Raw genomic sequence first — 22,106 nt, 5'->3', positions numbered from 1 at the left:
AAACAAATTAGTTTTAGAATGTTGAGAGCTTGAACCTTAGAAGCATTTTCAGGAACATTATCATGTTTACCCGCCATATTGAATTGAACTGGTATAACCCTCTTCAGAGATTTTTATTTAAACCTTCCTACGCAATTGGTTGAATAAATTCTCAAAAAACGAATGCCTTTTGTCAGATATGGTTGAATAAAAACATCATAAAACTGTTATCCATCAAATATTACTAGTCACCAGACATATAAATGAGTAAGAGAAAGAGTTTTAAGGAGCATCTAACGAATCTATATTTTAAAATTTATGATAGGTTATAGTTTTGATAATCCTAAAAAGGATAGTATATATCAAAAGACTTATTCCCGAATTTTTACCTAATTTTGTATAGAGATTAGGTACAGGACACTCTAATTCAAAAACCTCAGTTAATTGCTCCTAAGAAATATATCACCAGTATAGTTGAAACTCTTTAAACAGCAATTGGACACACAATTAAATAAGTTTAATACTGTAAAACGTACAATTAAGTATACTTTGGTAGTATAACTAATTCAAATGTTCCTTAAATCAAAGTAGCCAAACGAGGTGATGTATCAGACGTTGACGAGTCTTTGGAGATTTTGAACATCGTTAAAATCGCGGATCGATCTCATTTCTCATCGTTAGGAGATATTCATAGCTCGTTACATGCATCTGTCTCTCGACGACGCACACTTCTCTCAAGAGATGACAAACTTTGAGGATTTAGAGCTTCAAGTGTGATTTCTTCATCGCTATTCTGAGTAAAGTGTGTTCTGGGTGTGTCTTTGTCTTTCTCAATTTGTATAAGTACATAATTATAAAGCTAATAAATAAGAATAATATGTACTAATTTTAACATTGCTGATGGGTAAAGCTTACTAACACGAGTGTTTTACTTAAAGATTTCAATGTTTTATGAACAACTTAATATTTCCTTATTGTTAATACCATGATTAATTTGGTTAACATTGTGCGCCAGTCATTGTCTTATTTCTTAATTATTTCATCTGTATGTAATGTTTATTTGACGTAACTCCAACAGTAAAGCGTAGATTTTTAAAATAGCAATTTGAAAAAAAAATTATTAAAAAAGCATTTACGTAAATAGGTTTTATGTAAAATTGTAGTTATTCAATGAAAATAATTAAAGGATAGCTGCAAAAGCCAAAACAAAAATTGCAATTTGTATTAAAATATTATTTTTATCGTTAAAACATTAGTAATTTAGACTATTATCTATATTTATCAATTGAATTTTATTCGTAGTTAGATGAACTAGTTCGTAGCTACTGTTTTTATAAAGTTGAATTATTGTTTATCGTAAATTATGTTATTAAATAAACTTATGACTTTAGAAACAAGAAAGCTATGCCTTAATACACAACACCTTCAGCATTAGTAATTTTTAGATCTAGAAACGTCAAAACAATACAACTTTATTCAATATTTTTCAACGACTGTCTTGACGGCTGCTAGTGACAGTTTGAAGTCTTTATCATTCAAGCAGACATTTCTCATTGTTCCGATCAGACGACGATGTCAGTCGTGATAAATTAAATTGGGAATCGCAACTGATGTCAATATGGAAATGACAGACGTTTCTTTCCATGTGATATTTTAATAATAGTATTTAATTTATGCGTTAAATACAGTATAAAGTAAGTTATGTGAGGAACCTTTACAGGTTTGATTTTTTTTTTAATAAGACTATTATTAATTGTTGTTGTCAGTTTTAGTTAGAGAATAATTGTCCTAATATAATTAAAATCATTTACATACTGTAAAGAACTGCTGTAAAACGGTGAGATTTGTTTCTTTTATGGGTTAAGGCAATCTACAATTTTAATCTTTTTTGTATGATTTTCCCAGTTTTGAATAAGGGTCGAAATTGGCATTCGAATTTGAATGGTGCAGGGTAAGAACTCGAAATAAATATTTCAGTATATTGTTAATGATTATCGTCGGTATCCACATAAAAAGTGTCTCAGTTTTGTAATGTACTAATACAGTGAAGACTGAGCGCAGGACTTCTGATTGAGTCTAGGTTCGATATCCGCCTATCTCCAATGACTTTAACCCTAAGATAATGCCGTTAACAGGAGGCTTACATTAAAGGTTTAATTTAATCCACTTAAATGCGTATGTCCACGCATATAGGAACTCAAAACTTATAAGTCTCTGACATTAGATAACTTTCCCTGAATCACTGTCCATACAATAGAACACATACTTTTTTTATTTAAAAGTGAATCATCACGTCATTTGATGACTTACAAAAACAAAGAGCACATTAGTAAAATTTGAATTAAAATTAGTGGAAGAACACAGCTCACTGCTTGTTCCACATTTAAATAGGCTATATTTGAAACATTTGTTTGATTTTGTCTTGTACATTCCAGCTTAGAAAAATCACCTTGATGAAATCTTCCTTCCGACGACGTACAACCTCTAATGAAGTCATCCCAACTGTAGTGTATTAATGAGGATGGGTTCTCGAGACTAAGATGTATTGTAGCTTCCAGAGTATAATTAAGGACATTTATTACCTCCCGAATCAGCTGTTTAGATTACTCTACCTAACTGACTAACTTTGGAACACTTGTATGATAGGAAAAGTATTATTTTAGTGAAATTATGAAACAATTAATGGTTTTGGAAATCATTGTTTAAAAATTAATTTATTTATATGTAACCTTCTATCAATGGTACTCCACAAAATACTTGAGCACAGTAGTTAAAAAAAGTAAAAATCTTATCCTAGTTTGCGAAATCAATGGAGATATAACCGTAAAATATTCCCTAGTAAATGTGTTATCCTAATGAATAGTCTTTGAAAAGTATCAAGACATGTTTTTGTTGAGTACTTTCAAATAACATTCCGATGATTCTTGCATATTTATTTCTTTTTATTAGACCGCCCTTAAAACTTTTTGAGCTAAATATATAAATCTTTCTTGTACAAGATTTTTTGTTTGTTCCCTTTTATTATAGCAAAAGAGACACAAAATAATCCCATGTAACATCTAGTTTTACATAAGCAGAAAACCTTTTTGTTACTGTATATACACCAGTAACATTTCTTGATTGTAACCCAAGCCCTTTTAAAGTATAGTTCCCTCCTCAAATTTATGTGGATATGCCTGGGATTACTGCGATAGAACGCGCTTCTTCCGTACCTAAGTCCGAAACTATAACATTAGCGATACACCCACTAACACCAGAACCCACCAAGTCCCACCAACAACCACACCAAACAACAACACATGCAGAAATTCTTCAGACATTTACAATGGGATGAGAAGTTGATTTGCAGCATCCACGTCAATAGTCGTGACGCCACCCAGAAATAGACGTGTTTTACAGTGGCGGTTAGAGGCCCGCATTTATTTATTACATCGTTAGTAGATATCCGAGGATGTAAGCGACGCGTCTATAAATACTTGACTGATTTTATCTGAACCTCGGTGATCACGGCGCTGACCATGGCGTAGACCACTGTCCTCAGCAGATGTCCGATGAACTCTCTGCGTTTTGCAGTTTCACACTTTGTATTAGTTTACATGTTAAACATTTTATACTGTTTCAAAGTATATAAACCGTGGCAAAAACCCTGAAGGTAAATGACTGCAGGTAGAAATATGTTTTATTTGCAAATACTAGCACTGTGGTTCTTTGTAAAGTTTGGTTTTACAAATTTTGCATAAATATTGTACCCTAAAAATAAAAATAAGACTATTGGTTGTTAAGTGAACTGAAATCAAACTGTTTAGGTAAAACAGGAAAACTAAACTAGATCATTACCAACAGTCCAGTTGAGATGCAATAACACATCAACATTATATTAGTAAAACTGAACAGTGTACAACAACCTTCAGAACATATTTATATTGAGGAAAGATTAACAATGCATTAAAATATACATAAAGAAAAATAATAATAGTATATAGCTTTAATGTCGATAGATAGCCAGGGCTACAGATATACATCTAGCCCTGTATATCTCTAGCCCTGATAGATAGCTATTACAAAAGATTCCTTTTCACTTTGTAAATGTTTTGAGAAGTCCACTCAAATAATTTATATTGGGGTTGGGCAGTCATGATTTTACGTGGTGTGTCCATATCGATGGGTGTGTCAGTCACATTTGGCAAATATACTAACAAAAACCCTCAAACACATTTGCTATCAAGATTTTCACCTCAATTTCTTTATGAACTATTTTATTACCTTTTTAGATTCCTGTTTTATTTTTGAGTGTTTTTTAACACAAGAAAAGGTGTATGCATATTTTACATCTTTTACATCTTTTACATCTTTTTTGGTATGTTTTCGTAATACGAAAATAGTTCAATTTATAGTTCAGAATTTTACAACATAGGGTACGATTGTAAAACTGGGACGGGTGGCGTCGTCCTGTAATCCAGCTACTAGGAGGTCACGAATTGTGGATATTTATAGGCATGCACTGTGGATGCGATGCTCCCTGGTGTGCATTAACGTCCGCACTAGTGAGTACTACGACTATCCGCAGTACTATCCTGATAATTAGACCAATTCGTTAATTACAAGGAAAAATGTGGTTCGGATTCCACTATAAACTGTAGGTCCCTTAGTTGCCATTAGCTGAATGGGCTATTAATTAACAGCTGTGTCCAAGGAATATGTCGGCCTTAGTCACTAACAAGACTACAAGATCGCGCCATTCATCCTACACTCATCCTTCAATCATATTTGGGTTAAAATACGCACATAGTGGTGTCCCCATCTTAAATAATTGAATTGAATTGAATATATAGGTCTTTATAATTATGCTACCATATTACATGTGACGATTGTTATCCTTCACCGAGCAGACTATAATCAGTGTACCGCCTCGTGTGCGAGACGCCCCCTCACTACTCACTGAGGATATGACCGTTTACTACATCAATCTCCCGTTTCTCCCACATCAATAGCGCCGACTAATCTCAAATTGTTGTCTGTTTAAGGGCCCGATCGGACTGGACGGCCCCAAAGGAGACCCGGTGAGTATTTTAAAAAGTATGACTGCATGATGTAAATAAAACTATGATTTTTAGAGGGGGTTTGCAGGATAAATTATCCACGATATAAATAAATATGAAAAACATGTGTATAAGTGTATATTCGTTTATTAGTACGAGTGTATAATTCTCGTAATTGGGTTTAGTGTACCGAATTTCCAGAAAATCAGACCCCAGACACAACTACTTTCTTTTTATACTTTCCTTGCATTCTTCCAAATGTACAGAGACATACATACAATATACCTTGTTTGTGAGGCTCTGAAACAAGTTTTACGTTCATGGGGCACAAGTAATATATTCTCTAAATGTCATATTCATGCATTCTTTACGATTACAATGATTTATCAACATAATTACGAATAGTGGTAAATATTAAAAATCCACTACATCCTTAATATTTAGGGATAATTTGGTAATATATTAAAACTTGTAAGCAGCTTGTGTGAATATGATGAACATTTGATTATTTATATTTTCCCATCTGTTGCACTGGTATCTTGTACAAAAAATCTAACTGAAAACGTCGAAAATAGTTCGTGTATGTATAATTTGTTGGATTATGGTAAGTGCTGAACTAAAAAAAATATATTTGAATCATAGAGTATGTAGGAATATCAACATATGTGTGTATTCTTAAGTCTTCGATGGACGATGGACTTAGCCCAACATTTTCAATACGACTCAACCTTTGATTTCAACTCTGATTCAGTTATTATCGTCCATATCCACTATAGCTTACATTCCATATTCTCTTTCTGGTATAAACACCTTTATGTCACTAAACAACACTTTCCCGTAAACACCAACAAACGTCATTGAAATCCGGATGCAACGGATCCGGCGGTGCAACAAGTGTGAAATTGCATCCGGCTCTGATAAAACTAAACCTGTTGCTTCAGCTTAACGGTCGAAACTCGGTTAAAAGCTCTCGAAAGGAACGTCCACGACCGATCACGAGCTTTGATTTATGTTCCGAGTCCACATTTCAACGTAGTCCATTACGTGGGGTCGGGGATTAACCTTATCTTTATATTGGACCGTACCGTTGTCAATTAAGGATGTCCTTCGGTCTGTAGTTCCATTATGGACCACTAGGCGCGCCACGTGCCCCGGAAACATTCAAATGATGAGTCGTCTGAAGCCACCGCCACCGCAGTCCTTCTACTGAACGCCGCGATGAAAGGTTTCAGAATAACCCTCGAAATTTATTAAAGGAGGAGCCTAAATACCCAATATGCCGACCGGCTAATGAGTTATAACTCACTTATTTACTACTCATTATTTTCAGCGGGTAGAATCAATATTTCATCCCCGACTCGCCCACCGCCTGCCGACTCATAAGCGACTGACCCGGTAAATCTTCTTTTTATAGCTCATAAAGAAGCAGTTAAACTTTAAGCACAGCGATGTCTTTTTATGAAGCGTCACAAGAGGCGATAGTAATGCCGTCTTTTACGGTTTGTAATTTAAAGTTTACAATTCCTCTGTTTTGTATTCGCACATTCGTTGGTTAAAGGTAGTCTGTGGTTTCGTGTCTATGAAAGTTCACTTGACACAAAATGTAAAATGCACTTTTACCTACGACCGTTTTTTAAAGTAGCCATTTCAGTTTAGTTTTTAGAATTAAAAGGTTTCACTTAACAGCTGTTTACTTTCATAACAGCATAGTTTCATTTCATAACAGCATAGTTTTTCTCATATCAACACGGGTAACGGACCAATGAGGTTCAAGGATTGGGAGAAAGGAAGTAAAATTGCAATGCTTCGAATGTCAACTAATCAGCTGATAAGTTGACAATTTTAATAATTGTTGATCCGACTTGTTCCTGTTGATACTCGTGTATTCTTAACCTAAGTTAGTGTAAGTTAAAGGAAGGTAGATTAAACTGATTTAAAAATGTCAGTTAGTGAAAGTGAAGTTGACGAGATGGAAATGAGAGCACAAACTGTTTGTGCTAATATTTTATCACCAAAAACGAAACAAAGGTATGAAATAACATACCAGCGATTCATTAAATGGACAAAACAAATTAAGGTTAAATTGATAATTGTGCTTCTGGTTTATTTTGAAAACCTCTTAACCACTTTTTCACCCAACTCGTTGTGGACCCTATATTCAATGCTGAGATCTAACTGTAAATTAACTATTTCACTATATTATTCAGTTGTCCAAAAAATATACAATATTGATCTATTTATGGTAAGAATGCTGCTAGCTGAACATATTACCTGAAAAAGTAACGTATTATTTAAACGAAGTTTTACAAACACGTAATTACATGAAATCAGCTGATTATACAATAAGTCATTGCATCACTTTCAGTGGCAATGACAATAAACGAAAACATAACCTCTCTAAGAAGTTATGAGTAGTGATTGTTAGTAATTAAAAACCAGTAATTAAAAAACAGTCGTAGGTAAAGTAGTGTACGCAACTCGCGTTAATAGTCTTTACGACACTCGTAGAAGTTTTCAAGGCACGAGCCTTGGCGAGTTTTCTACTCTTGTCGTAAAGACTAACTTAACGCAATCGTTGCGTAAACTACTATTACCTCTTGTAACATTAAACGTAATTATTTATTTTTTACGGAGCCACAGACCAGTGTGTAAAATAAGTGGTATTTAATATTGTAATTCAGAATTGGTTTACATAATTAATATTCGAGCTAAAACCATTTTATTCAATAAGTTTAGCAGATTAATGACTCTGGAAATCGTAGACTGCGATTTCCTTTGGATTAGGTATAAAACTCCCGTTTATTTTACCGTAAATAGGATTCCTTTAAACATATCCGAATCGTATTATTGTTTCTGTAATACTAATATAGTGAAAAAATTATTATTTTGTGCGTGATTTTGTTTCAAAGCTGTCACCCATGAAAAATGATCCTTTAAAATGATTACTCACAAGATATAATTTACTAACGAGTAATGTAGTAACTTTGCCCCTGGAATTTTGTCAAAAAAGCTTCAAACATCTCCTTTTTCTAAAGCGCTTTGATTAACGCTCTCATTCGTATCGAATTTCTAAAGGAGCCAATAGTGTGGTGCGCCAGACAGGACGCTCCCTGTGTCAACACAGCCACAGTTGGTGTTGTAGTCAACCCATGTGTCCAAACATTAAACACTAAACACACCAGATCAAGTGTTACCGCTACTTCGTAAACATAATCTAGTCTAGTCTGTCAGTCCGTCCCGCCAGCGGTCTTGATAGACTGCTGTCTTGTGTCGATTATACTTCTCACTCGCAGTGTTGTCATGGGCTCAGATGTGTCGTCAATGTTTTATAGAACAATTAGTCAGCAGCGCTAGACATTTTAAATGTAAATTAATTGTTTAGACTCCTAGAGACACAAATCTCCAAAAGTAAACCAAGTTTTAGAACTGATGTAGGCTATGCATTTAATTAATTTACGTATAATTATTAAAACTTTGTTCTGCACCGGAACTGTAATCGGCATTTTGCATGCCTAAGCACGATACAAAAAATATAGCTTACACTCTACAGGCATATTGAATGGATATCTTACACACGTTTCACTTAAGGAATCATTCATCCTCAGTTAATTCTACGAACTGATCAAATCCTGTATCCATTGTGCTAAGGTTGTGTTTATTTATTTATTTACTAACGGTTGCACCATTTTTTGCAAGAAAAATACAATGGTCTTACAGAAAAAAAGCAGAGGAAAACATAGTGTCTTTGCAATTACCACAGGCCAGTACAAAAGTAGTGAAAAAACTAGAAAACAAGACTTCAATAACAAGACATAAAAGATAAATAAGAACTATAAATAACAAACTATTTATATGTGTCATGTGAAACATCTAAACTTATCACTTTCACTTCATGGCTTTCCCCAAGTCATGTGTTTTAATATTAATCTCGGGCTAAACTTACTAACAAACTTGTGTTCCATTAACACAAGGCGAACTCGCCAAATGAAGTTGGTAAATCCGCGCCAGAGACTGGTGGGTGCCAAGAGCCCAATTGGACGCCTTTCCCCAAAATTACGCGCTTAAAGTTTGATGAGGTTGGAAAGTGGGCGTTTGGGGGGGGGGGGCAAGTAGGTGTCAAATTGTAGGTTACCAAACCACTAACTACACGTCCGCCTCTTGCTTCCGCCTCTTTATTATCACAGGAAAAATAATTCTCAGTTTTCTCAATTTTCGGAATCTACAATTATGTCTAGTTTATTATGTGAAATTTCGTGTTATTTCAGTCGAACAACTTTCTAAAATGTGAATGATTTCGAAACCTAAATTTGATAGGGTTTTGTTTTATTTTTTACAAAATGAAAATAGATAATACGTATAATAACACTTTAAAAATTTTCAATTTAAGTGTTACCTATTCTAAGCTATTAGTTACAAATTCCGGATAATCTATTTTCTTACTACTTTCAATTGTGATTTCGTGAGTATATCTGAAGAATCTGAAAAATCTGAAGTATCTGAAGAATTGGGGATATCTGAAAATACATGTGCTATACATAGGCCACCTGTGTAGATTTTCATCTAAAAATATAAAGAAAAGCTCATTACGAACTTATTTTAACAAAACAATTAACGAATATACAATGTTAGTTTTTTTTACCAACTAAAGGATGGATTATCGTTTTAATTTGTTGATCACCTCGCAATGAAACTGCACTTTACAAAGACAAACAATATTTGACAAACCTAATATACGTACAAAGTTCACGAGAATAGATAATTTACGGGAAACACTAGAATTCTTCCTAACTCTTATTAGTTTACGATAACAAATTAACAATCAATAAAAGGTAACTGCAAAATTGAAAAATACAACAATAACAATGGTGTATACATTATATGTGCAAGAAAATCTTTTTATCAAGGGCAGTGACAGCTTGAGTGTTGGTGTAAGGTCTTATAGGAAGATTATCTGGGAACCTTCGCCCCTAGAGGGTGAAAAGAATCGTAGCATCTTTAGTGTCACATTATCTATATCAGTAACGAAAGTAATAACATATAGTTTTAGGCGGTTGATTTCTCTTTAAATAGTTCATACAACTATTCTTTTTTTAAATATAAGTAGGCTACAGAAGAGATGTCTGCTTTAGTATTCAAAAGCTAATGACTGGAGGTAGTGTATGAACGTGAGTTGTCTAATGAACTTTCCTCGTAAGCTAAGCTGATAATTTGGCCAGGACTATAAATTAACACCTCGAAAATAAATAGAATCTAATTTTATTTTGCAACCTTATACCTTGTATATCGAGCTAATAAACACGCAGTGTTTTAGTTGATCATTTTGTCATTAGAAACGTACTTGACCTCTACACTACACACTATCCTAGATGTAATCCGGCATCCCACCATAATGCCGTTATTCCTCAACAGCTGGCCGGGAATGTCCTGGTTCTTATCACTCGCGGTATCTCCCTGGTGTACAGGACTACAGGAGTTCAGGACTCAGGAGCTAGAATGACGTATGTGTACAGTCGCGCCTTCCTAGCTACGTGTCTTCGTTACCGCGACCTCACAATTAACCTTCGCTCCTGGACTTCTGACACCAGACCTACTCTCCTGATACGCTGATATCCTTATGTATCTACACTTAATTTCTCTCATTTATCTAAACTTTCATTCTACTTTCTTGATCGGCTTTTCTGTCGCTCTAATATCCCAACAAGATGTAACATTTGACTATCAACGTTATTTCTCTCATCTCACCTGTTTCTATAAGATAGTTTTTCTAGGAATAGCAATCATAAATCTCCTGTTACCCTGATACTCTGATAAAGGTCTTATCTTTTGTCGCACTTTTATTCTGCTCTCGTGATTCACTAATTTCCTAATAGTAATCGATTATTTACTGTTAGAGTGATTTTCTTATAGATCAATATCGTTTGGTATCATTCATTTGTGTGAACATCATTTCTTCCCTCAAGCTGGTGTATACTGTATAGTGCGTTACTTGAACATCATTTCTTCCCTCAACCTGGTGTATATTGTATAGTGTGTTACTTGAACATCATTTCTTCCCTCAACCTGGTGTATACTGTATAGTGTGTTACTTCTACATAGTTTCTTCCCTCAACCTGGTGAATACTGTATAGTGTGTTACTTCTACATCGTTTTTTCCCTCAACCTGATGTATACTGTATAGGGTGTTACTTGAACATCATTTCTTCCCTCAACCTGGTGTATACTGTATTGGGTGTTACTTGTACATCGTTTCTACGTAGCTTACTAAACTCTCCTATATTATACAGTTTTGATATTCCTATACATTTCTGTAATTCACGTGTATGTTCTTATTGGCCCTGCCACCATTCATCAGAGTATAATTCCACGGTATTTTATATGGTATATATTAATTTGTTATAATAATATTCTAAATATCTAGCTGTATCCTCATAATTCAATAAAATTTCACGTTCTTTTCAGGCTAATATTTACTAGAATCCAACTTGAGATCAACTCCTTTTCGAATGAATATGAACGTTGAGATTGACACGGGATGCTATTTACTGCTTGTTGTTTTTATTTAAATGTTCTCTATATTTCTCTTAAAAGTATATACCGATACATATTTTTGGTTGTTTTCCATTCATTCCATTTTCCAACCATACTGATAAGTACTAACCCAGAGTAAAATCCTTTTACGCCAAACTACACTGTTTTGACGAACTGCCCACACAAGGATTTAGTCCGGAAAACAGCTGTTTGCCGCCAGCTTAATAAAATGGGGTATCATTACATACTACTGTACTGTAATGAGTTTTAACCGGACACAAACCAGCTGATTATATCATATTTTGCAATGAGTTATAAACAAAAAATAACCTCTAGTTATGAGTAGTGATTGTTAGTCATTTAGTCGGTGGGAATACATAAGGATATGTACAGTTTTTTTTTGTTAAGTTAGTTTATGGCGTAGAATATCGTACGTCACTAGTCCAAAATGTGTTTACCGGACTTGTATGGTAACCTCGCACTCGACTTCGTCTCGCACGGGAACGACCACACTCGTCCGGTAAACACCTATTTTCAGGACAAGTAACGTAATATACTATTTTACTGCAATGCTATTTTACTATTTTACTCTACAGCAATAGCGTATGAACTAAACCATTAACAGTGGTTGAAATTTAAGTTGTTCTTGTGGTGGTTTAAACAGTTTTTCCTTGCTAAGAAAACGTGTTTTGAAGCTTCCTCCGCAATGCCTCTGCTGTAGAAACTAAACTGAAAACCAATGATCTTAGTAATTCTGTTTTTTACCATAATCACTCGTTTTTCATTAAACACTTTGGTTTTGCTGTTGCTAAATAGCAAATCATTACATACTGTATAGTATGAATAGACAGTTTGAACGTAGATAAAATTGTATAACTTTTTACTGACATATTATTTGTCAACAATTGAATTAAAATTTGCTAAACAAATGTTTAGCAAATTTTAATTCAATTGTTGACAAATAATATGTCAGTAAAAAGTTATACAATTTTATCTACGTTCAAACTGTCTATTCATTTGTATAGACCTTACAGATATTACCATATTTCCCTACATAGCATTCAAATGCTAACACTAACAATTATTATTATAAAATATTCAAAATCCTTATCACACCACTTTGCTATCTCAAAATGCAGCCCTTAAAACCAAAACGCGTAACCCACTCTGCAGTACTGGGGGAAGGGTTGTTAGAGGACAATCCTGCGAAATTACTGATAATAATGCTGGAATAATTAGAGTTCACTTCCCTTGTTAAGACCACGTGTCGCCAAGGGGAGGGGGAGGGGGCTGCGACCAATTAAACATTTCATAATATTGTTTCCCCTCGCAGAACTGGTTGATATTTGCCCGGAGTTATCTTGCGTACACGTTTTATTTGCAGATTATTACTTCCCTGAGGGCAAACATGCTTTGTACACACAAGCGGATAGTGTGCAATGTGTTTGGATCGCTGCGCTCTGAAGGCTTCAATAATGGGAATGCAGGATAGGAGAGTATATTTAGGTAATTAGTTGTTTAAGCCCCGACACAACCTCGGACCAAGAGTCATTTTGAGACTAGTTTTTTCTACTTAAGCTATCAAATTAAACTTAATTAAACGTTATTTTATAGAAAAATCTACCTTTATCGTCTAGGTGATGTAGCTCCCAAGTTGAGATTAGTACTTTTTTAGATATTACATAAAGGTACACGTATATAGATATAGTTTATCCATTTCATTTTCAGCAAATATAATCTTCGTACAGTTGACTTTAAAAACGCAAAAACCTTTAACCTAGCAGAACTTGTTTGCTTTACAACGTTGCTTCTTCTGTCAATAAAAATGTTTCCCATTAACATTGCTGCTAAATCATATTATTTAGTAGAAGTTTCAAATCTTCCGGCATTATTTCCAGTAATTCCCTGGCCAAAACAAATAATTTAAGTTGTTGTGCGTCTATTTTGATTTAGTTAGTCTAAATATAACTGAAATATATCTTTAAAGAACTATGTTTCAAGTGATGTGAGACGGTATTAAAGGATTTTCTAGATAAGGAGAGAAGGAAGAATCCAGGAGGGATTGTGTGATAGAACCCTTGTAATGAGAACGGATGACATAAGCCTGCGATTTTTTTTACTGGACCTCTGCTTCAAACAAGTCCACAAATCCTCCACCAGATAAGGTAGTAGATTGCCTTACTGCCAAGTCAATTGCGGGATCCAACCAGTTATTTAGGGAGGTTCTTTTATATTTTAAGAATTTCTATCTCGCTTCATCGCCTTTTAATGGATTTTCAAGTGGTTGAATAATTTGAATTTATTGTATTTAAATTTAATAGAACACGTTTTGTGGTGTGTTGGACGATTTATTTTTTCATGATATATTTTACTTCCGTTTTTTTGTATAATAAGCTAAATTATTCAATATTTACCTCTTTGACAAAAAATAACGTGGTTAATTTTAAACTTAAACATGAAAAGGATCTTTTGAGACTCGTCACAAGCAAGGACCTCCTAGAATGTATCTTATTGAACAATTATGTGAGTATGAATGCATTGAACAAAGAAAAAATACTTTAAAATATGATCAGCATACGTATCATTAACCGTTGATTGTTTATTTCTACATATTATTTTGTCATTTTCTGTAACTGTAGTCCTACACTAGAACCTTTTCAGGAGAAAAGGTTCACCATAGGAATAGTCTAATTAAGTAACCTCACAGTGATTACCTACAGTGAACAAATTAGTGGGTGCGGAAACTTTTTTTTACCTACGACCATTTTTTAAAGTATCCATTTCAGTTCAGTTCTTAGAATTGAAAAGTTTCACTTAACAGCTGTTTACTTTCATATCAGCATAGTTTCATTTCATATCAGCATAGTTTTTCTCATTCAACACAGGTAACGGACCAATGAGGTTCAAGTATTGAGAGAAAAGAATTAAAATTGTAATGCTTCGAACGTCAACTAATCAGCTGATCAGCTGATCAGTTGACAATTTTAATTGTTGATCTTATTTGTTCCTGTTGATACTCGCGTATTCTTAACCTAAGTTGGTGGAAGTTAAAGGAAGGTAGACTAAACTGTTTTAAAAATGTCATTTAGTGAAAGTGAAGTTGACGAGATGGAAATGAGAGCACAAACTGCTTATAATACTCTATAATATTCTATGCTGAGATCTAACTATAAATTAACTCTTTCACTATAATCATTCAGTTGTCCATAAAAAAAATTAAATGCAATATTTCCCTAATTGTACCTGATACAGTATTTATGGTAAGAATGCTGCTAGCAGAACCTATTCCCTGAAAAAGGTAACTTATTATTTAACAAAGTTTTACAAACAAGTGATTACATGAAATCAGCTGATTATACAATAAGTCGTTGCATCACTTTCAGTGACAATGACAAAACGAAAACATAACCTCTCTAAGAAGTTATGAGTAGTGATTGTTAGTAACTAAAAACCAGATTGTTAGTAATTAAAAAACTGTCGTAGGTAAAGTAGTGTACGCAACTCGCGTTAATGGTCTTTACGACACTCGTAGAAGTTTTTAAGGCACTCGCCAAGGCTAGTGCCTTAAATTTTCTACTCGTGTCGTAAAGACCAACTTAACGCAATCGTTGCGTAAACTACTATTACATTGTAAAATGTGTCTTCTATACTCCCATAGATAAACTTTGAAATAACAAATATTTTGAAAACTATTTTACATACGTTAAGCATTTTGAATGTGTTTGTATCTCCCTGAGGGGGTGTTAAATCACACTCTAGCTAGTTTACTCTACAATGTATGTAAATCACTGTTGCCAACACTTCCTCTGAACATTTCCCTGATGGATCTCCTGACACCTAGTCCCTCAGGCTCCGGAACTTCCTAACCTCCCACTCTCATCTTTACTCTCCCTCTCTTTATCACTCTCTGCCCACTCAGCTTTGTGTGTTTCTTACTAATGGTCTCTTTGTACCTTTATTGTAGGTCTGAATCAACGATTATGATAAACCAATCAGTAATTTCAGCTGATTTGCATTCTCGTTCACCTTAGCTGCATCGTGGGTGCCGTAACGACCGACATAACCTATTGCATCAATATTGACATAACGAACTTGATGCGATTGGAGAGTCAGCTGCAGATAGTCATACTGCACCATATTCATTTTATTGTTAGAAACCCTTTTTGTTACTGATTTTCTCACTTGAGAGAAAAGTGAATAAACAAGTTATACCATTTGAGCTTGGAGACACAATTTATTTAAAAATCGTTCTATTGCATGTGTTACAGTCCAATAAAATGAATTTGAAGTAACCTTCCTCGGTCAAGTTTAGGCAGGCCAGCTGGCAATCTAATCGTTATAGAGTACTGGAGTAGTACGAGAAAGCATATTTGTCTAATTGATTTACCTGTTGGCAATTAAATATCTATTATACACTTTAATATGTAGTATTAAAGCGATAAGATCAAATTTTTGGTCATCGCTGAAGGCCATTAACCAAATAAAAAAATAGGCATACGGAACATCTAAACGAAACTAAGTGTGCAGATTTGCCGAAAATTATTAGTATGAACAAAGTCCCCAATGGTTCTTCCCCACAAACCGATTTAGGCCTACTAAAGACTCCGCCTTACATGCTTTAAAAGTGTACATGATTTAATCAATTTAATGATAAAACAACTACCGTTTGGTGCAATCAAAAGCTGTTTGTTTATTTTCTTACGATTAGTATACACTAGCAGTTTGAAAATGTGTTTGTTGGTGTTTTATTTACATAGCGGACATTTTATGAGTTATTTAAAAGGTCTATGTTTCATTATACATAAATAGTAAAAGTTTTGTAGAATGTAACTTATTGTTTTTAGTGAATTTTTTATAAATAGCTACGGATGAGGAGGCTTGACTGGCGACAAATGACATTTTCATTGAGTTATTTGAATATTAAGTAATTGACTATGTTGCTACACCACGTTGATTAGATTCTTTTGGTTCCATTGACTTTAAAAGTATTATTAGGTCTTAAATATAAGTACACTTTTAGGGAATCGTATATTTTCAAATTTAATAATTTAGCTAAGGCATTTTAGAACACATCAGAGCATTTTTTACACCGGAATAGGTTGCTTAGGAAGTTTAACCTCCTTACCTGAATTACAAGTAAAGAAATGTCACCAAACTAAGCATTCAAATTACGTTTTGTTTTTCAAAACTAATAGTGGATTTGTACATCAGATCTAAAGAGCCACATTATTCTCTTCTTCGTCCTCTTTCCATTGCAAAGCACGGGTATCACAACTCGTTATTATTTCAAATAACAACTGTTCTATGACACAACAAATGTGTTTTACATCACATAAACTATATTTTGACTAACGTAGTATTTTCACGATAAGCCTCTGTTAAAGTTATTGCAACTATTTGGTTTCCAATTATGTCAATACCACGACTAACACATGACGTGTTAGAACGGTTAGAACTTGCCAATACATGGAGGGTGTATTGGCAATGTAGTACAAACTTATTCATATTCTCCCTCAACCGGGATGTATCTAGCTCAACACTCATAACTCATTCTACTTGCCCGAGAAAAGTCATGCATGAGTGTCGGTGTGTCTAGATTTAAAACTTAAAAAAACCCATCGATCCTATATATTTACTTTCTTACCTTTACCAATATTTATAATTATTTGTATACTGGACTGGATGGATTTCTTGTTATTTACTCAGCTAATTGGTTTAACAAGATTAAATACTCGTCGCTAATTACCACTCTAATTGGATGTCTTGTCCATCTTTCTTCAATTGGGGTTTCTTTCATTCGGTGCATCCTAATTGTACTTTTTAAGATTTACATGATAAGTATTTTATCATATATCAGCCAGTTTGGCCACATTTTGTATATTGGTGATGTGACGTATATAGATGCAATTACTTTAAGAATGGTATATTATAATTTAGACGATAACGCTTTAGAATTTTCTAAAACAAAATTTAAAGCGATTAAAATAAGTCCTTGAATTGGATGAAAATTGGTTAAAACTCATAGTTATTTACAATCTTTTTTTCTTATTCGTTTTTAAAGTTTGTAGTAGGTAAGGCACTCTTTAACAGATAAAAGAACCTCCCTAAATAACTGGTTGGATCCCGCAATTGACTTGGCAGTAAGGCAATCTACTACCTTATCTGGTGGAGGATTTGTGGACTTGGTTGAAGCAGAGGTCCAGTAAAGGTATTCGCAGGCTTATGTCATCCGTTCTCATTACAAGGGCTGTATCACACGATCCCTCCTGGATTCTTCCTTCTCTACTTATCTAGAAAATCCCTTGATAAACACTTAAAATGTGTATCTTGAACAAAGGACGAATTGTCTAAGTGATTTTTACTGAAACGCTCAAAACATACAAATAAATTTTAAAAATGGCTTTGAGTAGGAAAATACCGAATATAAATTTTATAGGTAAATATTTAGATATAATTTTAATGGTTACGTCTTCGTTTGAGTTCTTTTCAGAATGTGTTTAACATAACGTCATCCTGGAAAACGGATGAAAACTATTGAGACCAAATTTCTTGTTAATATGCTTCTACAACACAATCCTAACCAAGATAAATTATAAGTAATAAGATAAATTTTGACTATACAAGAAGGGTACTTAGCTTTAATATATACAGCAAACCGGTTCCATTTGTAGCGATCTTTTAGTGATCCTACACTCAGGGCCTAAGTGGAACAATTGTTTCACTTTCATCAGTTGAATCGATCTTTTTATATGAAGAAGTGATCAAGTGAGTGGTATTTGTTTTTAAACAAAGTACTAGTAGGGAAAATCAATTAAAATTAAAACATCATGAATGTGTTTCACCTCTTATATTTTCATTTGTTTAAACGAATAATAGACATTGTATGTATTTGTCAATTAAAAACTGACATTCCTTGAGAAAATACGATATAATAATTTTTCTTCGATCAACCTTTCCAAAACCTACCAAACTTTCCAACCTTTACTAACGTAATAAGATACCATGTGGAAATGTAATAGCTCGTCCCACGGATTTTAAAGTTGAAAGAGCGTATTTCTTGTTAATCTTGTAGTACAACTACGCGGTGAACACACGTTTTCTCGCATTAAGCATGTAAGCGGCTTGTTTTGGAAGCTCGATTCATGCGGTTTCTGTAATCGGTTATGGGTTTAAAGTAATGCTCTCAGAAATCGGATGGAGCTGTTTTCACCAGGGGCATTTAAAGGAAGGCGTTTTTTTTATATTACTTGTTATTAATGTATATCTTATTGCTGCATAAATCACACCCTTGTGCATAAACAGATAATTTACATTAAAACTACAATTATACTATTAATTGCGAGATTGAAATTCACCTAAGCAATAAACGTAAGTTATAAACTTTACCTACGACTGTTTTTTAAGGCAGCCGTTTCAGTACAGTTCTTAGAATTGAAAAGTATCTCATAACAGCATTGTTTACTTTCATAACAGCATAGTTTTACTCATAACAACACGGGTAACGGACCAATGAGGTTCAAGGATTGAGAGAGGAGAAGCAAAATTGTAATGATTCGATCACTAATCAACTAATCATGAATGAACTAATCAGCTGTTCAGGCCAATTTAATTGTTGATTGGTGCAATTAGTGAATTAGTGTTTGATTCCTTGCTTCACTGTCAGTGGCAATGAGAGGTTATAAACAAAAACATAACCTCTCTTAGAAGTTATGAGTATTGATTTTTAGTAATTAAAACACCGTCGTAGGTAAAGTAATGTACGCAACTCGCGTAAATAGTGTTAACGACACTCGTAGAAGTTTTTAAGGCACTCGTCAAGGCTCGTACCTTAAATTTTCTACTCGTGTCGTTAACACTATCTTTACGCAATCGTTGCGTAAACTACTATTATATGCCAGAATTGAAGCTCATTTTTAATATGTAAATAGGAGATTAAGTACCGGATGAATAAACGATATCACAAAGTTATTTTCAGAATTCAATGTGAAGCTTCATTTCACCAACCCAAGTTAAAAGTATAAAGGCTCTTTATAGCATTTTCATATTATTTTTAATCCTACGTATAATTTAATCGAATGCTATATGTGTAATTCTCCTAAAAAGAATACTTGATCAGTATGAGTTATACATCTAACACTTTGTACCTCTTCCATATGTATTTTGTAGGTTTGGTTTTTGAACATGTTTCACTAAGTAAGAGAGTCTCGGACCCCTATAACGAGTATTACTTGCTGATAAAAAACCAAAGTACATTTATATTAAACGCACCATTGCACTTTTATGTTCATTCCCAACCGATCATTATAAATTTGAAAATTCACCATCCTTAAATGTTGATAGCTCCAGAGCGACATGTGGTTTTTAGGTTTACCCGCCTAAATTCTGGAAACCCAAACAGCTGGTGCGCTAGCCCGCGAAGTGTGTTACTGCACTACCCTCGGGGGACTGCGCCCCTTTGATATATGAGCATAACTCCCATCATATATCTATCGTGGTGCATTCTCACTGTGTTCATCTCGTAGTGTCGCAGTATCTGTGGTTCACGCTGCCAAGTAAATAAAACTGTGGATACGATTCATAATTTGCGTTACAAATTAGGGTTTGTCGTGGTGTGTATAGTTTTATAAATTAAACAGATAAAAAAAAACACATGGACAATCAGAGCTTTGATTGTTATGTAGAAGGTTTGCAAGGGTTATTGGTTATAAAATTTTTATGTAATTTATACAAATGTTCACACTAAGCAATACTCATTACTTATTATACCGATAGTAATTATATCTTTCGGCTAAACTGCATTTGTAAAATAAATTACCAATAAATAAAATGGTCTTAACAAAATAGTCTAAATATTGTTTTTTTATTTTTTTATTCTTTAACGTTTAACCAATCTGCATATTTGTTTTTATTACTAAATTAGTATATCACAAAGCATTGTAACTTAAACTAAAATTGTATTTAATAACAATATTGTGACATTTAGTTTACTATTATCACAATACAATCTGATCGCATAATCTTTCTAGATAATTTAAATCTAACAAGCCTATTGGCTTAAGTAAATGTTCAATTCAAAGTTTTTTTAAAGCAACCTCGTTAAAAGTATACTAAACGTTGTGCTCTAAACAAATGATCCTAGTTGAAGAACACAGCTGTTACACTAACAGCTAATAAATATAAGTAAATATCAAAGTTCAAATCATTAAATCAAAGTTATTAGTCGAGTTACCAATTAATTAATACGTTCACCAAAAACCAGAACGTCTCAGCCTTTATCAGAGTTTCACTGTTAAACTATGATTTTTAGTTCACATAAAGCTCATCAAATTCATTAAGGAAATGTTGTATTACAAAAAGTTGTTCACACTATGCATATATTGTTATCTGTAAACATTTTCAAGTCCGAATCCTTTATAAACACGAACCTTTTATAAACACCCCGTTTGGCCGTACTTCACACCGTCTTATATATAAATCAGAGGCTCAAGAAGCTGCATTTTAGACGCTAATTACAGCTTATAGCCCTTGTTGTAAACTTTTCATTGCCTCCATACATCAAGTCATGTAATCCTCAACTTTACAAAACCCGCCCTTGTGCCTTCTATAAAATTAAAGAGTGTTTGGAAAGTTTTAATTCATCCGTAATTAGGTTTAGAATGTTAATCTAGTGTGAATATACTGTGGTAAAATAGTAATATTTTGTATAAAAATATAATGTTTAAATAATTAAAACTTAAGTATGATTTTAATCCAAATATAATTTTGCTTTATTTACGTAATAAAAGATTAATTAAAACTAAAAATTTAGTATCTTAATCCAAGGGGAAGTTTTATTTGTGCTCACTGGTACGTAATACAAAAGTTCTACGGAAAGCAATTATTGCAAAATATAGTTTATCATTCAGAAAATAAAACTTTCAAACCGTATATGTAGGTTTTCCTTACATAAACATATACATATATTTATTTATGTTTATATATTTCTAGCTGTAGTAAAACCTTAATTTTAGAAATGTAGGAACTAAAATCGTCTAAAAACCTACGCTTGATAAGTTAAAAAGTTAAATCATATCCAAGCATAATATCCGACCCCAAAAGAAAAGTACAAAACATCTGAGATTTTAAATTTTTGTTTTATTTTACTCACCTTATTTTGTTAAAAGTATTCGAATTTGTTACAATTTAGCAATGTTAGTTATTATCAGCCCCTTGGTCTGTAAATAAACAGCCACTAATATCAAAGATAGCAGTATAATTAAAGTTATTGTATCATGAAGACAATGTCTCGAGCTCACGATCACTATTTTAGAATAATATCCCTTTATTAATATTTGTATTTTGCTTACAAGTGTGATGCACATGCTGCACTTACTACACATATAATTTCCGTAGTTCAATGTTACAAAGAGGGTAATAAACAGTCATAAAATGTTAACTTGATGTCAACGTTTAGTGGCAATTACACTAAAAGCCATGGGAATAGAAAAGTCGTTCAGCAGTTGCATAAACATCATTGTGGATGAGTTGACTTTGTACCTAGTATTATAAATTAAAAATTTA

The 22,106-nt window shown here is 33.5% G+C and overlaps 1 protein-coding gene across 1 annotated transcript in view; it reads left to right on the top strand.

The window, feature by feature from the left end:
- The window catches only part of LOC128990516 (collagen alpha chain CG42342-like), a 159,535-nt gene that overhangs the window by 61,041 nt on the left and 76,388 nt on the right, over window positions 1-22,106 (top strand). The window contains exon 3 of the mRNA XM_054412909.1: window positions 5,004-5,039. Within this exon, the coding sequence (XP_054268884.1) occupies window positions 5,004-5,039 (36 nt within the window). The remainder of the gene's footprint in view (window positions 1-5,003; window positions 5,040-22,106) is intronic.

The sequence above is a fragment of the Macrosteles quadrilineatus genome, unplaced genomic scaffold (genome assembly GCF_028750875.1).
Source record: "Macrosteles quadrilineatus isolate MER2022 unplaced genomic scaffold, UCM_ALF_1.0 Scaffold_3__2_contigs__length_128488019, whole genome shotgun sequence".
In the NCBI taxonomy this organism is placed as follows: domain Eukaryota; kingdom Metazoa; phylum Arthropoda; class Insecta; order Hemiptera; family Cicadellidae; genus Macrosteles; species Macrosteles quadrilineatus.
The sequence above is the reverse complement of the archived record's forward strand: the minus strand, read 5'-3'. Positions and strand labels throughout refer to the sequence as shown.